This window comes from Dasypus novemcinctus, chromosome 17, assembly GCF_030445035.2.
Source record: "Dasypus novemcinctus isolate mDasNov1 chromosome 17, mDasNov1.1.hap2, whole genome shotgun sequence".
NCBI classification, from domain to species: Eukaryota; Metazoa; Chordata; class Mammalia; order Cingulata; family Dasypodidae; genus Dasypus; species Dasypus novemcinctus.
The window spans coordinates 79,450,584-79,466,059 of NC_080689.1; the positions used below are offsets into that span (position 1 = coordinate 79,450,584).

The following is a 15,476-nucleotide window of genomic DNA, read 5'->3' on the forward strand; positions in this document are numbered from 1 at the left end:
CCAAAACACCAGGGCTTTTCCCCAGTTTTCCTCCTTTTCCCAAGCCTAGAGAGAACGGCTTCCCCCCAGCCTTCTGGGGCTACTAGGGTTCTCTCGGGAGGTGATCAGCCTCCCCTTCCTAGCAATTAAAGCTAGGGCCTTCCAGACTGTGCTCACCCGGGGAGTCTTACCTTCTTCCATGTTCGGAGTTCTTTTTCGTTCCTAGAATCTTTCTCTTCAGACCTTCCATTGCCCTCCATTTTGTCGGGAAGATTCTGGTGGAGCCCACATCTTTTCTGGATTAAATTTTAATCCAGGGGCGCCCAGATTTGGGGTTCACCCGAGTCCTCCCGGCTTCCTTGGGGATTTGGAAGGGGCAGCAAAATGCTACCGTCTCTGGCCTTCATTTATTGTCCCACCAGAGTCGCCAAAAATGTTGTGGAATTTAAGAGAAGTTCAATTATTTGAGTATAGAGAGGCCAGGACTCAGGAATGATTTTGAGAAGGAAAAATGGTTTATTGACGGCCGGCCGGACTTGGGAGCTTTCAGTTTGAATCCCGAGCCCTGAACAAGATTTTCAAACGTCTTTTATACAGAGAGGAAAGGCCAAATAGTCCTTTTGTTTCAGTTCTCAATAGGCTTCAATTAGCATATATTTCTTCCACATCTTAGGTAAGCTTTTAGCATGGACTCCAGACATTCTAGATAAGCCTTGGTTTTTGCATTTCCCCTAAATACTTAAAGTTTATAGCCCTTGCATTGTTAAACATTTCCTGGGACTGGAGCCGCTGTCACTGTCCCTAAGGGCAGGACTGCAGCCTCTTACTGTTCCACACTCACAAGTCAAACAACTTAGTTATCTCTGAAGAGACACAGAGCCTTCCACCCATAGCCCACATCAGTATCTCATTGTTTTGGTTTGTATTTCTTTCAAGACTAATGATGTTGAGCGTTTTTTCACTTGCTTTTTGGCCATTTGTATTTAGAGAAAAGTCTTCCCCATAGTTTGCTCATCTTTTATCCATCTTTTAATTGGATTGTCTTTTTGTTGAGTTATACGAGTTCTTTATAAATTCTGTATATTAAACTCATTAGATATTATAGATTTCCAACTATTTTCTCCTAGTCTGTAGGTTGTCTTTTTACTTTCATGATGTCCTTTGATGCATAAAAGTTTTTAATTTTGATGAGGTAAGATTTATCTATTTTTTTTCTTTTGTTGCTTATGGTTTTGGGTTTTTTTTTAAAAGATTTTTATTTATTAATTTATCTCCCCTCCCTCCGTTGTCTGCTGTCTGTGTCCATTCAATGTGTGTTCTTCTGTGTCTGCTTGTATTCTCATTAGGCAGCCCCAGGAACTGATTCTGGAACCTTCCAGAGTGGGAGGGAGGCAGTCGTTCTCTTGCAGTACTCCAGCTCCCTGATCCCCTGCATCTGTCATTATCTCTCCTCTGTGTCTCTGTTTTTTTTTTTTTTTTAAGATTAATTTTTTATTACCCCCCCCCGTTGTCTGTTCTCTGTGTCCATTTGCTGTGTATTCTTCTATGTCCGCTTTGCATTCTTGTCAGCAGCACTGGGAATCTGTGTCTCTTTTTGTTGCATCATCTTGCTGCATCACCTCTTCATGTGTGTGGCGCCACTCCTGGGCAGGCTGCACTTTTTTCACATGGGGCAGCTCTCCTTCTGGGGCACACTCCTTGTGCATGGGGCTCCCCTACATAGAGGACACCCCTGTGTGGCATGGCACTCCTTGTGTGCATCAGCACTGCGCTTGGGCCAGCTCACCACCTGGGTCAGGAGCCCTGGGTTTGAACCCTGGACCTCCCATGTGGTAGGTGGACGCTCTGTCAGTTGAGCCAAATCTGCTTCCCCTGTGTCTCTTTTTGTTGTGTCATTTTGCTGTGCCAGCTCTCTACATGGGCCAGCATTCCTGTGTGGGGCAGCACTCCACGTGGGCCAGCACTCCATGTGGGTCAGCTCACCACACAGGCAAGCTTGCCTTCATCAGGAGGCCCTGGGTTTCGAACCTTGGACCTCCTATGTGGTACATGGGAGGCCAGTTGGTTGAGCCACATCTGCTTCCCATGCTTTTGGGTGTTTTTTTTTTTGTTGTTTGTTTTTTGAGGTACTGGGAGTCAGGGATTGAACCTGGACCTCGTATTTGGGAAGCTAGTGCTCGACCTCTGAGCTACATTGGCTCCTCTAAGTTGTTCGTTTTGTTTTGTTTTGTTTAGGAGGCACGGGAACAGAACCTGGGACCTCCTATGTGGGAAGGCACTCAACTGCTTAAACCATATCTTCTCCCCTATGCTTTTGGTTTAAAGTCTGAGAATCCACTACCTAATACAAGTTCCTCAAGATATTCTCCTGTTTTCTTCTAAGAGTTTTATAGTTTTAGTTCTTACATTTAGGTCTTTGATCCATTTAAAGTTAATTTTTGCATATGGTATGAGGTATCCATGTTCATTCTTTTGCAAGGAGATAATCTGGTTTTCCCAGCACTATTTGTTGAAGAGACTATTCTTTCCCCATTTAGTGAACTTGGCACCCTTATTAAAAGTAAGTTGGGCAGAGTGGATGTAGCTTCGTGGTTGAATACCTGCTTTGCTTGTACGAGGTCCCAGGTTCAATCCCTGGTACCTCCTAAAAAGCAAACCAAACAAAACATGTATATGTCAGTTGGTCATAGATGTGAGGTTTCATTTCTGAACTCCCAGTTTCATTGCATTGGTCTGTATGTTTGTCCTTGTGCCAATAGCATACTGCTTTTTGTTTGTTGGCTTGTTTGCACAGTTTTTTTTTTTTTTAAGATTTATTTTTATTTATTTAACTCCCCTCCCCTCCCCAGGTTGTCTGTTTTCTGTGTCTTTTTGCTGCGTCTTGTTTCTTGTTTCTTTGTCCGCTTCTGTTGTCGTCAGCGGCACGGGAAGTGTGGGCGGCGCCATTCCTCCGGCAGGCTGCAGTTTCTTTCGCGCTGGGCGGCTCTCCTTACGGGGTGCACTCCTTGCGCGTGGGGCTCCCCTATGCGGGGGACACCCCTGGGTGGTGCAGCACTCCTTGCGCGCATCAGCACTGCGCATGGGCCAGCTCCACACGGGTCAAGGAGGCCCGGGGTTTGAACCGCGGACCTCCCATGTGGTAGACGGACGCCCTAACCACTGGACCAAAGTCCGTTTCCCATTTGCACAGTTTTGATTACTGTAGCTTTGTAATAAGTTTTGAGATCTGGAAGTATGAGTCTCCCAACTTCGTTCTTCTTTTTCAGGATGGTTTCAGCTATTCAGGTCTCCTTATGAATTTGAGGTTGGCTTTTTTCCATGTCTGTGAAGAAGGCTATTGGAATCTTGACTGGGATTGCATTAAATCTTTAATTCACGTTGGGTAGTACTGACATCTTTATAATATTTAGTTGTCCAGCCCCATGAACACAGAATATCTTTCCATTTATTTAGATTTTCTTTAATTTTTTCAGCAGTGTTTTTTAGTTTCCATGTACCAAATCTTTTATATCCTCAGTTAAATTTATTCTTGGATATTTGATGCTTTTAGTTGCTGCTATAAATGTAATTTTTTCTTGATTTCTTTTTTGTATTGTTCATTACTGGTGTAAAGAAACACTGCTGCTTTTTGCGTGTTTATCTTGTACTCTGCCACTTTGCTGAGTTCATTTATTAGCTCTAGGCGCTTTCTTGTAGATTCTGTGGGATTTTCTCTATATAGGATTATGTCGTCTGTGGGTAGGGGAAGTTTAACTCTTCCTTTTCAATTTGGGTGTTTTTTCCCCCCTTGATGAGCTGCTGTGACTAGAACATCCAGGACAGTGTTGAACAGCAGTAGTGGCAGCAGGCATCCTTGTCTTATTCCAGCTGTTAGTGAGGAAGCTTTCAGGCTTTCACTGTTGATGATGATGATGATGATGATGTGTGTGTGTATGTGTGTATGCCCTTTATCATGTTGAGGTAGTTTCCTTCTAGTCTTAGTTTTCTGAGTGTTTTTATACAGAAGGGGTACTGTGTTTTGTCAAATGTGATTTTCTGTGTCAGTGGAGATGACTGTGTGGATTTTTGTACTTTTCTATTGATATTTTTCTTGTGTTGAACTACCCTTGCACTCCTGGAATAAATTTCCCTTGGTAATGGTGTGTAATTCTTTTAATGTGCTGTTGGAGCTGGTTTGCTGGTATTTTGTAAAGGATTTTTACGTCTGTGTTCATAAGGGATATTGGCCTGTAATTTCCTTTTCTTGTGATAGTGACTATGGATTTGAATACCTTTTCCTTGGTACCCCTTGCCATGTCCATGTCAGCAATGCATTTACAGAATGGGACTTCACATGGAAATGGTACAAAGGATGTTCCTTGTCATTTCAGCTCTGGTAGGATTCTCCTGGGATCCATTTACTTCTCACTCTTTAAGGCCATCACGTCATAGGGTTCTATTAGAAGAATTGATGGGAAGAGCCTTGGTTCCACGGGTCCTACAAAGGGGCTTTGGATTCATCTGGAGTGTTTGCCTTCCAGGCTCTGTCTAATGTCCCTCCTCTCCGGAATTACTTTCTGGAAGAAGACAATTATAAGAACATTAAACGTCCTCCGGGGGATATCATGTTCTTGTTGGTCCAGCGTTTTGGAGAACTGATGAGAAAACTATGGAACCCGCGCAATTTCAAGGCCCATGTCTCTCCCCATGAGATGCTTCAGGCTGTTGTTCTTTGCAGCAAGAAGACTTTCCAGATTACCAAACAAGGTAAGGAACAAAACATTCATGTTTCCCTAACTCCGGGGCAACGACACTAATTGGGTGAACGTATGATCTCCACTTTGCAGGGAACCTTGTTAGTAGCCAGAGTGGGCGTCCAAAATGGTAGTGTGGTAGGCTCCTTACTCTTCTCTCATTGATCTGCTCTGCTCTGCTTAGGGTTCCAAGACTCCAGATGAATAGAGGGGCAGTCTTACTTGGTCAGCTAAATTTAAGTACCTGTTATCTACCCTTCTCATTTTGTCCTTTCCTAGTCTAGGGTGTTCCGATGAACAACTTTGAGTGTTTTCATTACCCCAGACTCAGTTATTTCCATGTGCATAAAGTGGACAACCTGTAGTACTTAAGACTTGGACCACATATTGTGTCCTCTAGCACCCATGTTGGTTCTTTGACATTCACTCTTAGTGCTAGGTTTCGGGGCTGCAAGGATGAGAAAGGTGATTTTTCCTTTCTAAGAGCTCCCAGTCTAGTGGGAGCTCTGAAAAAGGTAATTACAGAGTGTTAAGTGTTGTGATGGAAGGAGGGTGGGGCAAGGATCTCCACTTTAACATGGGAAAGTAGGTGGGGGTCAGAGTTTAGAGAAAGCGACCACTAAGAGGTAGAGGAGGTGGCATGTTGGGGGTGGGTGGGGGCGCAGTCTTGCAGGTGAGAGGACACCATGGTCAGAAGCATGGTGGAGGGGCAGCCCAGCAGACAGAAAGCTGTAGTAGCTGCGTTCCAGGGGGTAGTGGTGAGGGCCGAAGTGCGGACAACAGGGAGGGACCAGATGGTCAGGTCTCTATGCCACTCTTGGTGTCGGGGAAGGTTTTTATACAAAGATATGACATTAGGTTTATGTTTTGAAAACCTTTCTCGGGGGGAATGGGTATAGCTCAGTGGTTGAGCGCCTGCTTCCCATGTATGAGGTCCTGGATTCAGTCCCTAGGACCTCCTAAAAACAACAGCAACAACAAATCTTACTCTGGCTGAGGAATGAAATAGAGGGGAGTTCAGTAATGGCTCCCCAGCCTTAAAGATTTTTAGGTTCCAAAAAAGAAGGAGAAATAGAGAGGACTCACAGGTAGTAAGGGGGACCCATGGGACGGACCCATGGGGGTTTTGAGTAGTAGGTAGTAAGATGAGCAGTATACATTGGACAAGATTGTATGTTCAGTGGATTCTTTTCAGAAGCCCCATTATTTATTCACAGGTCACTATGGAGTTATCAGAGGCATTTGGAATTAGAGAAATTAAGTTAAGGATGGCATATTACAGTCGTTGAGATTTTAGTTGGGTGGGCAGAGAGGAAAGTGGCCATTATCCCTGAGGCAGCCTTAGGCCCCATTCTCAGGGACCAGGAGGGCCGCCTGAGTGCTGGCTCCCAGGCCTCTTGTATTCCTCTGGGGTTGTCTTTCAGTCCTGGAGCTAGGAAAAGGCACTTTGGGGCAAGCCAGGAGTCTTTGTGAGCTAGAATGGGAAGGTGGTAGTCTGCACTTACTCTGGGGCAGTGGATATTTAGAGGTTCCTTAGTCAGCACTAGGTTAGAGATCTGGGTTTGGGGTAGAGATGATAACTGCAGGTCTGACAGGGTCGTAGAGCCTGGGGAGAGTGAAGAGTGGCAGGCCAGGAGCTTGACCTGGAGGAGGGCTGGCAGTTCATGGCCAGGCATGGAAGGAAGGAAGGAGCAGCCCAGGACTGGAGAGCCGCCAGGCAGGCGTGGTTTGGGTTACTGTCATGGCACTCAGCTCTGACATTTCCTATTTTGCTTTTTTTCCAGGGGATGGAGTCGACTTTCTCTCTTGGTTTTTGAATGCGCTGCACTCAGCTCTGGGAGGCACAAAGAAGAAAAAGAAGAGTAAGATCTATTACTAAAAAAAAAGAGCTCTTTTTTCCCTTTAAAACAGTTTTGCAACTTCCCCTCCTTTTGTCTTTAACTGTTTATAGTTTCTGTAGGGTAGTATCTGTCATACACATGGGCTAAGTTTTGTTCTAAGTGGGCCCCTCCATTTATCTTCATTAGAAATGGTCGTATGCTCAGTGGTAGTTTTGGTAAGTAGAAAATGGACGTAATTGTGCCCTAGAAATCCCGGTATGGTTCAAATAGGGGGGGTGCTGGGCAGCTGCAGGCCCCAGGTCTCCTGCTGCTCCCAGAGTTCCTGTGAGGAGGACTTGCGGTGTGCCTGTCTTAAGTTGAAGGTTGAAACACCTGGAAAGCTAGCTCCTCGCCCTGAGCCTGCACTTGGAGGACTGATGCGGGTCTCCAGGCAGACTCTTGAGCTTTGGGTCTCTCTGTCCTCAGCAGCTCATGTTGGCTGGTGGTTGTGAGATGTTCTTCACCAAGGCTGGTAGTAACCCCTAGCTCAGCCGTAGGGTGCAGAGCTAGGTGAGTCATTTTGGAGACCTAAAGTGACCTCCTTCTGGTCGTCTGTCATGGGTTCCTGCCTCCTGGTCTGATGGTGACAGTGGTGCTGATATCTGAGGCAGGTGTGGCCTGGAGCTCTTCCCACTAGATTTCCTGCCGCTTCTCCCATGTGTCTTCAGCCCGTATGTGCCCTCTTCATCCTCTGAGTTTTACTTCTGTCCTGTCGGGATTCCAGAACCCTGCTGTGTTTTCTATCTCATTGCTTTGTTTCTGTGCTGCTCCATTCCTTAATCTGTCATTTTCCTTTTGCACCCAGTGTAGGGTGGACATTGTCTCTCTTTGTAGGCAGCTGGTGGTAATGGGCAGTCCCTTGGCTGTATCCTGTTCTGTTTCTGATTTTTTTGTAATTTGTTCATTTCCAGACTCTGTCAGTCATTTCAAACACACTGAATTTTCCTCTTACGGGCCAGGCCCTCTGCTGGGGGTCAGAGAAGAGAGACCAAAAATAATGATTTACACAAATAATATAAAGGTACCGGGGTGGTACCACATTACAAAGGGAAACTTCTGTGTTCCATGAAAGCCTTGGGTCTCAGGCTGGAAGGTGCCAGCTTATTTCAGAAATTTACAGGTTGGAGATACACTTTGGCAATGCTGTCTCACCATCCTCACTCAGCATTTTGGTTTTTGTTTGTACAGCTATTGTGACTGATGTTTTCCAGGGGTCCATGAGGATCTTCACTAAAAAGCTCCCACATCCTGATCTGGTGAGTGGATCAAACCCAGGTGCTGGGCTGATTTATATTGCCCAAGGGGATTTAGCAGAGACAGACAGGTGCCCAGCATACCGACAGGGCCCCCTCCCCATGAGGAGATTCCACAGGACCCCTCCAAGGGGCTGGCCCCTCTGTTCCCATGGTGCCAGCTTGCTCTGGGAGGTCCATGGGGATGCTGTCCGCTGTTCTGACTGGTCTGGCCACTGGGTGGTGCCCGTGTGTTCCTCAGAAGGCTCAGGTGACGCTTTCTAGGTGGTCTGGTACATCGAAAGCCTCTGGGGATGGCTGCCCAGCCGTGCCGTGGTACTCCATGGGTGGTGCTCCTGCACGTGAAACTGCCAGGCTCAGGGCCCCTCTCTCGATTACGTAAAGGGAAGTAAATGTAAATGTACCCCAAACATTGTTTCTCCCCAACCATGTTGGTCTCCAGACGGCTCACCCTCCTCCCTCGTCCCCCCTCGTTCCTAGCCGGCGGAAGAAAAAGAGCAGCTGCTCCATAACGACGAGTACCAGGAGACGATGGTGGAGTCCACCTTCATGTACCTGACGCTGGACCTTCCCACTGCCCCCCTCTACAAGGACGAGAAGGAGCAGCTCATCATCCCCCAGGTGCCGCTCTTCAACATCCTGGCCAAGTTCAACGGCATCACTGAGAAGGTAGCCCAGTGCCCACCTGCCCTGCAGGCCCCCTTTCCTTCTCTGGACTTTTTCATTCCCTGGTTGTGTTTGAGAATCACCATACACTCTGTTGTCTTTATTGAGTCTCCAAGACTTTTGGTATTTCTACCTGGCTGTCCCCCAATTCTTAACTTGAATTATAGTGCCCCCCTTCTATAATTCCCATACTTCCGTTGTAAGCTTTCTGCCTCTGGGTAGTATAGAGAGAGGACAGTAGAAACTAGGACATTGAAACTCACAAAAGTAGGAAAAAGCTATATGTTCTAAAAAGTAGTTTGGCTTAATATGGTATCAGTATTGAGTGAGAAAAATATTGAATAAAAACATAACAAAGTGATGTTAAAATGACTTTTTTTTTTCTTTCCCCCTGAGATGGCACCCTCATCTGTTTGCTCATTGTTTTTGCTCATTGTTTGTACTCATTGTCTGCTCGTTTTTTGCTTGTTGTCTTTTTGTTTCTTCTTTAGGAGATACCGGGAACTGAACCTGGGACCTCCCTTGTGGAAGTCAGGTGCTCAACTGCTTAAGCAACATCCATGTCTTGCTCAACTTTTGTTTTTTGCTCATTGCTCATTGTCTGCGTGTTGTTTTTGCTTAGTGTCTGCTTGTTGTTCATTTGTCTTCTTTAGGAGGCACTGGGAACTGAACCTGGGAGATTTAATAGTTTTTGGTTCTTTACCGAGGGAGTTATTGTTGAGGTACTGGGGCTGGGGTTTGAACCCCAGACCTTGTATGTGGGGGAAGCCAGCACTTAACCAGTGAGCTGCACCGGCTGTCCTGAGTTGGTTTTTTTGTTTGTTTTGCCTCTGTTTTTAGGAGGCACTGGGGATCAAACCTGGGATGTCATACGTGGAAAGCAGGCGCCTAACACTTGAGCTATATCTGTTTTCTACATGTTATAGAGATTAAAAAAATCCCAACTTGAAACCTCAGTCCAAACCCTGCCTCCTTTTTTCTCAATATTAGTTAAAGTTCTGCAGTTGTCATTGTCTACAGAAGGGTAGAGATTGAAAGGTGACTACTAAGGAGTAGGCTTTTAAAATTTTTTTGAGTAATGAGAGTGAATATTAATTGATGTGATGAATGTACAACTCTGTGATTATGTCAAATGCCACTGATTGTACCCTTTAGGCAGTGTTTGGTTTATGAATATATTTCAATAAAATTGATTAAAAAAATTAAATGCCTACAAAAAACTAGCTAAAGGAGAAGAAGGGCTTTGTTGGAAGGTATATCTCAGGAGCTAAGGAAGAATGGGACCACCGTTCTTGGGTCAGCGTCCTTCCTGGCCAGGGACCCTGTGTGTGGGGGTGGGAGGCTTCCCTTGAGAAGCGCGATTGTGAGCTGGGCAGGATCCAGGAAGTTTCTGCTGCGTACCCCTCAGCTCCAGGTGCTGTTTCTGTCTCAGCTGTCAGGTACTGTTAGCACAATAAGCAGAACCTGCCCTGGGTGGCCACGGACAGTTGCAACTGCTTGTCTCCTAAGTATGTACACAAACAACAGTGAACCCAAAATGTCTGCCCTGTTTATTAGACTCATTTAGTTTTGGGGGCGGTGAAAGACATCAGGGCTCAAGTAGCTCAGTTTCTTCATTGTTGTCTTTAAGCGACAACTGGGACTCTAAACCCAGATTTTTCATCTGACATTTTCAGCCAAGACACTTGGTTCCTGTTATCATTGTTTCTTCAAACTTAAGTGAGGTTAAGCTTTCCACAGATGCTTAATATTGATTTGTATTTACTCTTACTATAACATTACTTATACTTAGTATAAACGTAAATGTTGGCTCCTTATACTTTAAGCTTTTTAGCAAGTATGAAACTATAATAAATACACAGATTATATACAATAAAATTGATTACTTGTGCTAATGCAATGTAATGTGTGTCTAAAACCAAATTGCTCTTTGCTATGTAAATATGGTACTGATTGCCCTGCTGAAATTCTCTTGAATTCAGCTTGTGTGATGACTCAGATCTCCCATGATATTTTCTGATGAGCTCCAGAGAGCCTTTGTACGTTCGACTGTGATATCATTTAGGTATTAAATCTATGTCTTCATTTTTCATTAATCTGGCACTAAAATAATGCTTCTTGTTGTTAACTTGTCCATTGATACAAATGTGGGCAGTGAAATCTCTTGGCATTTATTTGATTTTTAAAAATAACATTGTTAGGTAAAATTCACATATCATACAATTCACCCATCTAAAATGTGCAATTCCATGGTTTTTAGTATAGTCAGAATTGTGCAACCATCATAACCGTCAATTTTAGAACTTTTTCATCATGCCAAAAAGCGATCTCTTAACTGTCCCTTTAGCTATCACCTCTCATTTCCCCATCCCTAAGAAACAACTAATCTTTCTGTCACTGTAGATTTGCCTGTTCTGTACTTTTTATATAAATTGAATCCTATAATATGTGGTCTTTTAAGACTGGTTTCTTTTAACTTAGCATAATATTTTCAAGGTTCATCCACATTGTACCATGTATTGGTACATCATTCCCCTTAAGGTCTATTATTTATTTAATTATTTCTCCCCATCCCTTTGATGTTTTTGCACTTGCCGTGTTTGTCTTCCTTGTTTCTTTAGGAGGAGGCACTGGGAGCTGAACTCAGGACCTCTATGGGAGGGAGGTGGCTAATTGCTTGAGCCACCTCTGTTCCCTGCTTTGTTGTGTCTCATTATGCTTTTCCTCCCTGTGTCTCTTGTTGCATCATCTTGTTGGTCAGCTCGCCGCCTTATTTAGGAGGCACCAGGAACTGAACCATGGACCTCTCGTGTGATAGGCAGGAACTCAATCACTTGAGCCATATCTGTTTCCCACTTCATTCCTTTTTGTTGGGTGAATAATATTCCATTGTATGGCTATACCACGTTTTGTTTATCTATCAGCTGATGCACATTTGGGTTATTTACGCCTTTTGGCTATGGTGAATGATGCTGTTATAAACATTTATGTGCAAATTTTTATACAGACATGTTTTCATTTTTCTTGGGTAGTTACCAAGGAGTAGAATTGCAGGGTCATATGGCAACTCTGTGTATTGAGGAACTGCCAGATTTTCCCAGAGGGGCTGCATCTTTTTAACATTCCCACCAACGGTGCTGGAGTGTTAAACTTCTCCACATCCTCACCACCTGTTGTTGTCTTTTTGTTTATATCCATTCCAGTAGTTGTGATTGCTGTCTCATTGTGGTTTTGATTTGTATTTCCCTGATAACTGTTGATATTGAACACCTTTTCATGTGCTACTGGCCATTTTTAACTCTTGTTTGGAGAAATATCTATTCAGAGCCATGCACATTTTTTATTTGGTTTATTTAATGTTTTATTACTGAGTTGTAAGAGTTCTTTATATATTCTAGATACAGTCTCCTTAGTTAGATATATGATTTACAGATATTTCCTCCTGTATTGTGGGTTATCTTTTCACTTAAAAATTTTTTTATCTTTAATTTAAAAAATTTTAAAAGTAGTTTTATTGAGATATATTTACTCACCGTACCCTTTTCACTTTCTTGATGTTATCCTTCAAAGCACAAAAGTTTTAAATTTTGATCAAGTCCAATTTACCTTATCTATTTTTAACTTTTTGGTTCTTGTGCTTTTATGGTCATATCTAAAAATCCATCGCTAAGAAATCTGAGGTCATAAAGATTTGCTCCTATATTTTTTTCTAAGAGGTTTATAGCTTTAGCTCTGACATTAGGTATTTGATTCATTTTGAGTTAATCTTTTTATGTGGTATGAGGTAAGGATCCAGGGTCATTCTGTTGCTCATAGTTTTCCCAGCACTGATTTTTTTTTTTAGTTTATCTTTTTATTATTTTTGTTATTGTTCTCTTCCCACTGCCCCCCAGATGGCTCCCTCATCTATCTGCTCGTCTGCTTGCCGTGTCTGCTTATTGTGTCTACTCATTGCTTGTTGTCTTCAGGATGCACCAAGAACCGAACCTGGGACCTCCCATGTGGGAGGCAGGTGGCCAACTGCTTGAGCCCTGTGTGCTCCCTGCTTCTTATGTCAGTTTGTTGTGACAGCTCATCTTCTTTAGGAGGGACCAGGAACGGAACCTGGGACCTCCCACATGGGAGGCAGGCACCCAGCTGCTTGAGCCACATATGCTCCCTGGCACTGATTTTTTTTAAAATTTATTTATTTCTCCCCCCTCCCTCCATTGTCTGTGTTCATTAGCTGTGTGTTCTTCTGTGTCTGCTTGTATTCTCACTAGGTGGCTCTGGGAACCAATCCTGGGACCTTTCGGAGTAGGAGAGAGGTGATCATTCTCTTGTGCCACCTCAGCTCTTTGGTCTGCTGCGTCTCTTATCTCTCCTCCATGTCTCTTTTTGTTACGTCATCTTGCTGCACCAGCTCTCTGTGGGCCAGCACTCCTGCGCGGGGCAGCATTCCACGTGGGCCAGCTCGCCACACGGGCCAGCTTGCCTTCACCAGGAGGCCCTGGGTATTAAACCCTGGGCCTTCTCTATGGTAGGCGGGAGCCCAGTTGTTTGAGCCACATCAGCTTCCCCCCAGCACTGATTTTTGAAAAAATTCATTCTTTTTCCATTGAGTGGTTTTGGCTCTTTGTCGAAAATCACGTGAGCCTAGGCACATGGGTCTGTTTCTGGACTCAATGCTGTTTCTTTGGTCTCAGTGCTAACTTTATGCTGGTACTATGCTGTCTGAATTACTGTTACTTTGTAATATGTTTTTTTTCCCCTTAAAGATTTATTTATCCCCCCTGCCCCATTGTTTGTGCTTGCTGTCTGCTCTCTGTGTCCGTTCATTGTGTACTCTCTGTGTAACTGCTTATCTTCTCTAAGAGGCATCAGGACCTGAACCTGGGACCTCCCATGTGGGAGAGAGGCACTCCATCTCTTGAGCCACATCTACTCCCTGCTTTGTTGTGTGTCTCATTGTGTTTCCTCTTTGTTCTCCTGGTTGTCATCTTGCTCTGTCAGCTCGCTGCTCCAACCCATCATGTCAGCTTGCTGTCTTGCTCATCTTTTCTTAGTGACACTGGGAACCGAATTTGGGACCTCCCATGTGGTAGGCGGGCGCCCAAATGCTTGAGCCACATCTGCTTCCCTTGTAATAAGTTTCGAAATCAGGAAGTGTGTGTCTTCTAACTTTATTTTTCTTTTCCAAGATTGTTTTGGTTATTTGGGGTTCCTTGTTATTCCATATACATTTTAGAATCAGGTTGTCAGTTTCTACAGAGAAGCCAGCTGGGATCCTGATAGGGATTGCATTAATCTGTAGCTCAGTTTAGGGAGTATAGCTGTCTTAACAATATTAAGTCTTCCAGTCTGTGAACAAGGGATGTGATATAGGCCTCCCGTTGCGTTCCTCTTCAGTGACTCTGTCCGTCTCCTCCCAGGCGCCTGCACTGTTATTGAGAACACCCTTGAGTTTGAACTTCCCCACACTCTGCTGCGAATGAAGTCAGTTCCTTTGAGGAGAGCTTCAGAGCTCTCCTTGGGCAAAACCTCTGAAGCGCTCTGGTACTGGGGCCAGGGACGATCTTTGGGATCTGAGCACTCGGTGGGGCGGGCAGCAGCTCCTGGTCCTGTCTGCTCATCGTCTGTCTTGGCGTGCTGGGTGGGGCCCAGGCAGCCAGGGCTCCAGCACTGGTAACTGCTCCACCCGAGGTAGAGCCTCCTCCAGTGAGTGGGAGCTGGGCAAGAAGAAGAGAGCCCACCCCTCCACTTCACATGCCCAGGACTCAGCCGTGGCAACAGGTAGCTGGGGGTGGCGTGAGGAATGGATGTCCTGAGAGTTTGGCCCTCCACCTAGACCTGTGGGGATAGGGAGCCTGAGTCCTTGGCTTCTCCAGTCTGGAGTGGCGTTTCCTTCTCACAGAACTGGCAGGGAGACCGAGGGAGTGGGTCTCTGTTCAAACACTACAGACTCTTGTTTTTCTTACCAATTCTAGATTTTCTTCTATTAACATTTCAGGATAAAAACATTAGAAGATTTTTTTCTTTAGTAAATGTTTCTTCATTTGCTGTATGCCCTTAGGACCATTTTCAGAGAAGTTAATGGTTGGTTCTTTTTAAAAATAATTTTTACCAGATTTGCGGGGCATAGGAGGAGGGGTGTGGATTACAGAGCACCTCAACTGTCATGCCAGAAGGGGAGCTCTTACTCAATGTTTAGATTTCCTAAATTTACCGTAAAGTATTTTCCTAGGAAATGCAGAGCTCTTGGAAGGGATTTACGAGGACCTCAGAGTGTACCTACCCAGAGAGGAATGCCTGTGTTGGTGTTTGCCCTCTGACCGTGACTAGTCTTTCATTCCTGACTCATTTATTTATTTTTTATTTATTTCTACCCCCTTACCCCCCCACCCCCATTGTCTGCTCTCTGTGTCCATGTGTCCATTTGCTGTGCGTTCTTCTGTGTCTGCTTGGCTTCTCTTTAGGCAGCACTGGAAACTGATCCTGGGACCTTCTGGAGTGGGAGCCACTTCAGCTCCTTGGTCTGCTGCGTCTCTTTATTGTCTCTCCTCTGTGTCTCTTTTTGTTGTGTCATCTTGCTGTGCCAGCCCTCCACTTGGGCCAGATTGCTGCATGGGCCAGCTTGCCTTCACCAGGAGGCCGTGGGAATCGAACCCTGGACCCCCCATGCGGTAGATGGGAGCCCAGTTGCTTGAGCCACATCTGCTTTCCTTGTTCCTGACTCTTAGTCTATACTAAACTAAACTACATTTGTTTTTTTGTTTTGTTTTGTTTTTAAGATTTGTTTTTATTTATTTCTCTCCCCTTCTTCTCACCGCCCCCCCCCTCCCCGCCCAGTTGTCTGCTCTCTGTGTCTATTCGCTGTGTGTTCTTCTGTGACTGCTTCTATCCTTGTCAGAGGCACCGGGAATCTGTGTTTCTTTTTGTTGTGTCATCTTGCTGTGTCAGCTGTCCGTGTTGGCGGAGCCATTCTT

General features: G+C 44.8%; 1 protein-coding gene across 1 annotated transcript in view; it reads left to right on the plus strand.

Moving 5' to 3' along the window:
- The window catches only part of USP39 (ubiquitin specific peptidase 39), a 50,729-nt gene that overhangs the window by 22,147 nt on the left and 13,106 nt on the right, over window positions 1–15,476 (plus strand). Inside the window, exons 6-9 of the mRNA XM_004447132.5 lie at window positions 4,500–4,725; window positions 6,497–6,574; window positions 7,781–7,848; window positions 8,326–8,514. Of these exons, the coding sequence (XP_004447189.2) occupies window positions 4,500–4,725; window positions 6,497–6,574; window positions 7,781–7,848; window positions 8,326–8,514 (561 nt within the window). The remainder of the gene's footprint in view (window positions 1–4,499; window positions 4,726–6,496; window positions 6,575–7,780; window positions 7,849–8,325; window positions 8,515–15,476) is intronic.